We start from the raw sequence: 5673 nt of genomic DNA on the forward strand, positions 1-5673 counted from the left end.
ATCGGACCCGACATGGAGCCTCACGCGTTTGCATATCTCGACGATATAGTAGTCATCGGAGCGACGAAGGAGCAACACGTGGCCAACCTGAAGGAAGTTTTCCGGCGGTTGCGAGCGGCCAATCTAAGACTCAACAGAAGGAAATGCAGTTTCTTTCGGGAGAAGTTGGCGTACCTTGGCCATGTGATAAGCGGAGAGGGGATTTGCACTGATCCCGCGAAGGTCGAGGCGATCCAGAGCCTCCCATCGCCTTCGAATCTCAAGGAGCTGCGGCAATGCCTAGGAATGGCATCATGGTATCGACGCTTTGTACCAAACTTCGCGTCACTGGTACAACCGATGACGAAGCTGTTAAAGAAGGGCCAGAAGTGGATCTGGAGTGAGGAGCAGAAAGAGGCGTTGCAGAAACTCAAGGAGAGTTTAACGACTGCGCCTGTTCTGGCCTGTCCCGACTTCTCGGCCAAATTTGTGCTGCAGACCGACGCCAGCGACTACGGCCTCGGCGCAGTGCTGACGCAAGAAGTCGAGGGGCAGGAGCGAGTGATAGCATACGCCAGCCGGAAGTTACTGAAGGCGGAGCTAAACTACTCGGCAACGGAGAAGGAGTGCCTCGCAATCGTATGGGCGATCCGAAAGATGCGATGCTACCTGGAGGGTTACAGATTCGACGTCGTCACGGATCATCTAGCGCTGAAATGGCTCAACTCCATAGAAAGTCCCACGGGCCGGATCGCTCGTTGGGCGCTAGAGTTGCAGCAATATCAGTTCGACATACGTTATCGCCGAGGGAGCTTAAACGTAGTGGCCGATGCATTGTCCCGGCAGCCCATGGACAGTTGCGAGCAGGCCGTGGAAGAAAATCCTCCTTGCTGGTGGATAGCAAGGATGCGTGAAAGGATTGCAAAGGAGCCTGAGAAGTTCCAGGACTATGTGGAAGAAAATGGGCAGTTGTATCGGAATATAGGCCATCGGATAGACGAGGAAGATTTCATCCCATGGAAGCTCTGCGTCCCGAGCAGTTTGAGGGGCAGAGTGATGAGGGAGTGCCACGACGCTCCCACGGCCGGACATCAAGGAGTGAGGAAGACGGCGGCACGACTTGCGCAAAGGTACTATTGGCCGGGCATGTTCAGAGATGCCGCCAAATACGTGAAGTGTTGCGAGACGTGCCAAAGATTTAAATGCGTGCAACAAAAGCCAGCCGGGCATATGCTCACCAGACAGGTGGCGGAGCCAATGGCGGTCTTGTGCGCAGACTTCGTGGGACCTTTACCTCGTTCCAAACGTGGGAACACAATGTTGTTGGTGTTCCACGACGCTTTTGCCAAATGGGTGGAGCTGGTGCCGTTGAGGAAAGCGACTACCGCTCAGCTGCAACTGGCGTTCCGGGAACGCATAATCAGCCGATTTGGAGTGCCCAGGACGTTCGTTTGCGACAACGGCGTACAATTCACAAGCAGAAGTTTCAAGGCGTTTATGGAATCCTTGGGGGTGACACTCCAGCACACAGCGCCTTATACACCGCAGGAGAACCCGACGGAGAGAACAAATCGCACGGTGAAGACTATGATAGCTCAGTACATCGAAGGCCACCAGAGCTCATGGGACGAGCTGTTGCCGGAGATAACGCTAGCAGTCAACTCGAGCGTGGCCGACTCCACGGGCTTCACTCCAGCATTCCTGATGTTAGGGCGGGAGCCACGCCTACCCGCCGCTTTGTACGACGAAGTCACTCCCGGTTCGGCGACCAGAGAGACCCGAGCCGAGGCCAGAGGAGTCAAAATGAAGGAGATTTTCGACATAGTGCGCAGTAACTTACAGCGAGCATCAAAGGATCAAGGCAGGCACTATAACTTGAGACGGCGTGACTGGAGACCAACGTTGGGTTCGGCGGTGCTGTTGCGACAACATCAATTGTCGAACGCGGCGGACGGATTCGCGGCGAAACTAGCGCCCAAATTCGACGGCCCTTACAAGGTCGTTAAGTTCCTGTCTCCCAACGTGGTGCGCCTGGCGAAGGAGGGCGAACGTAAGAGAAGGGTGGCCAACATTGCGCAGTTGAAGCCATTCCATCAAGAAGACGAAGAAAGCGACACGATACCGGAAAATGAGACCGGGGAAACGGGGGACGAGGAACGAGCCCCGCTGTACCCGACGAAGACAACCAAAGGCCCTGACAAATCTACACATCTCATCAACTACTAACTTCCCCGTAGAGCCCCTTATTAACGCTAACACTAATGCAGTAGTTAGAGGGCCATTTCGGTCATTAACACGAATAAAAACAGAAGACTAAAGAATCTGAATTTACAGGGAAGTAACAGTATGGAGGACGTCATCGAGATAAGTAGCGACGACGAAGGCTCAGTCCGAGTCGAAGACGCAAGCAGCGACAGCACGGAGCCGTTCTCCAGAGGAGAGGCGCGGAGTCGGCCGAGGCCGAGGGACCCGAGGCTCGGTAGGGAATACTACCGTCGCCAAGAGGAGCGGGCGCCGCCCCGGCGTGTACATACGGTCCTCCGCTCGACGGTGAACGTGGCGACCAGGATGGACGGCCTTATCCAACTGGTGCAGGCCAGATACACGACGGTGTATATCCAGGTGCCTAGGGGGGGCACCACGCCACCACTCGTGGAGGAGCCGCCATCTCCGCCCCGCCCACCGGGCAGCCCGAAGTCCGGCGCGCGGAGATGTACAGAGGATGGAGCCCCGTCAAGGTGGGCGACGCCGACGCCGTGGACGGCGAGCGAAGATGAGGAGTTTCCACCAGAAATGGACAGCAGATCCCCGTCACGGGGGTGGGAAGGCGGCAGGGAGCATTGTCCCTCCGTCGAGGACCCCACCCCGGAGACCGCGGCGCGGGACGAAGTGGAGGAAGGGCACAGTGAGGTGTCCATAAGTTTCGGCGAAGAGTTCGAGGCCGAGGAGGCGAGTCCCGAGGAAGGCGGCGTTGCAAGCCCCATTCCTCGAAGGCTAGATGATGGATCCCCGTCACGGGGGTGGGAAGGCGGCAGGGAGCATTGTCCCTCCGTCGAGGACCCCATCCCGGAGACCGCGGCGCGGGACGGAGCGGAAGCAGAGCAGCGGAGCGTCCGAGTGGAAGATGCGAATCCCGAGGAGGACACCGCCACAGATCCTGTTCCCCAACGCCGAACTGACGACGACGTTGAGAGGGACCAGCCGCCGGAACCAGCCGCCAGGGTCACGTTGCGTTATACGCCGGGCACGGTCGAAAACCGGCGCCTGTCATGCTCGTCGCAGTCCAGCGCAGAGCGCCCGACAGATCAAGGCCAGGCGTCCAGGCGCAAGCGTCGTCGGCGACGACGAAGAGGACGACCTGTGCCCGCGCGCGAACCGGACACCCGCGCCCCGGCCAGTCGAAGAAATCTAACGGACGGCGCCGAGGGCCCATCCGCGCGTCGGCAGCGCAGAGAGCGCAGCCAGGTTGGGAGCGGCCGAAAACGCGACCAACGTCAGGACGAGTCGACGGAGGAGGAGAGGCGTCTATTGGCAGACATGGCGGAGCTGTTGGACGGATGGGAGGTGAGCCTTGAGGACGCGCTGGACGCAGAGGACGTGGAAGCGTTGAGGATGTTGCCGCTGATCCCCGTCAACTGGAGGATACGCCCTGCTGGCGTCGAGCTGAGCGAGGAGGTAATCCAACTCCTGAGGCGGGAGGTGGAAACACGTAGATGGCCGCACAGGAGAACCCGTTTCCGAGTTGCGGCGGGGGAACGGTCATACACAGTGACCATCAATTCATCGGGGGGCGTAACAGTCGCTCCGGCGATGTAAGGGGGTGTAAGGTGGCCTTTTGCCCACCTTACATTTTTGGCATTATAGCGGTCGAGGTTACTGAAATTTGTAGTGAGTAAGTTAGCATTAAGATATATTTGTAGTGAGTAAGTTAGTAGTAAGATATATTTGTAGTGAGTAGGTTGGTAGTAGGCCATATTTTGTAGCAAGTAAGTTGGTTAGTAGGTTATATTTCGTAGTATGTAAGATAGTGAATGGAAAAGGAAATGAATTGGATTAAGTCGTTAAGTTTATATTTGAATTATCGATTGTTTTGTTAGATAAGTAAGTAGATAAAGGTATCATAGTCGTTAGCTTTAGATAGTAAGCAAAATTCAAATGAGTGGGCGGGCACGCGATCAGCAATGCAACCATGCAGCTCGAAAGCTCGCGGTGGTGAATTGCATTGCTGGTCGCGTGGTGAAATCTGCAGAGCGCAAGGAAAGGCTTGAAAGCTGCGCGCAGATTTTAATTGGTTTTGAGCACTCAACGCGAACGGTCGGCGTTAAAGAAAATAATAAACGGATAGGCGAGGGGTAGGAAACACGAGGTAATATGGAATAAAATGTTAACGTATTTAGAAATGATTGTGTTCTCATTCGTAGCTGATTTGGGAATAATAACCCACCAATAATCTTAACATTACTAACTGGTGGTTAGCACGAGGGCAATCCTGTGCGCCAGACGGCCAAAACTCTGGCACACAAAACCGCGTGGTCTGGAGTGAACGCCGGCGTCAACGCTGGGCGTTCCTCGATCTGCGGTCCACCATTTGTAGTAGAATAGCCCCACTAACATCCCGCAATACGCCTTTGTAGCCCCGACCCCAGCAATCTGGAGTGCGTTTAGCCGCGCCACTCGATCGCTGCAGCCATCCCACGTGCAAACGTGTGGGGGCGTGGTCGGCGAGTTCGGGCTGAGTGGCCATTTAATACGTAATAACTCCCCCATCCTCTCCCGTTTCTCTAACTCGTAGTCCCGTAGTAATTTACAAATGTCTTGTAAGTTGTGGCCCTGGGCAGACTGAAGCTCTGACCCCGGCTGGAAAATTCTAACTTTACAAGGTTACACCCGATTCAACGACGGAGGAGCTTCACGCCAAGAGAGACAGGATGAGGGAGGTGTTCGCGATCGTCCGCAATAACCTGCAGCGGGCCTCGAGGGATTAACGACGCTATTATAACCTGCGTAGACGCGAATGGAGGCCGAAGCCAGGTTCGGCAATCCTACTGAGGCAGCATCAGTTGTCCAACGTGGCAGACGGCTTCGCAGCAAAATTGGCACCGAAGTATGACGGCCCGTTCAGGATCGTTAGCTTTATCTCCCCCAACATCGTGTGGCGTGCCAAACACGGCGAACGCAAAAGAATAGTAGCTAACATATCCCAGCTCAAGCCCTTCCATCACGACGGCGACGAGAGCGAAGAAGAGCGGGATGCAAGCCGAGGGACCATTAACGTTCTTAGACACTGACGGCAACACACCTCAGTCCAACAACACCCTTTCCCCACCTCAAACCCATTGTTCAACCCCCCGTAGTGTCTCGTAAAAGTTACGATACTAAACAGTAGTTTGGGAACCAGTATCCTAAAAAGCGTACCATTTAATGCTTAAGTTTTCAGATACAACAAAAATGGATAACGAGGTCATCATCATTAGCAATGAGGACGAGAGGGAGTTCTCAGTGAGAGTTAACAGACGTGTTTACTATTGTGCTCTTCAATTATTCTTGTTTTCTTAGTTAATTATTCTTATTAAATTTCACATAATTGCGGTTCGGTTGTATCTAGCAAATATCTATATTTTCCTGTGCAAGGTTTGATCCGTTGTTCACTGTGTTTTTAATAATTTGCTTTTTTTTAATTTGTGAAGCTTTGTG

At 54.3% G+C, this 5673-nt stretch overlaps 1 protein-coding gene across 1 annotated transcript; it reads left to right on the forward strand.

Moving 5' to 3' along the window:
* The first annotated feature begins 2325 nt into the window (after nt 1-2325).
* LOC122757822 lies at nt 2326-3795 on the forward strand. Its single transcript, XM_044011388.1, has one exon. The coding sequence runs from the start codon at nt 2326-2328 to the stop codon at nt 3793-3795; it is 1470 nt and encodes a 489-aa protein (XP_043867323.1).
* The last annotated feature ends 1878 nt before the right edge of the window (nt 3796-5673 follow it).

This window comes from Drosophila mojavensis, unplaced genomic scaffold, assembly GCF_018153725.1.
Source record: "Drosophila mojavensis isolate 15081-1352.22 unplaced genomic scaffold, ASM1815372v1 contig_82, whole genome shotgun sequence".
In the NCBI taxonomy this organism is placed as follows: Eukaryota; Metazoa; Arthropoda; class Insecta; order Diptera; family Drosophilidae; genus Drosophila; species Drosophila mojavensis.

Bases quoted from the DNA above. Each gene is read 5' to 3' on its own strand.
- LOC122757822 (XM_044011388.1), top strand. From the start codon at position 2,326: ATGGAGGACGTCATCGAGATAAGTAGCGACGACGAAGGCTCAGTCCGA.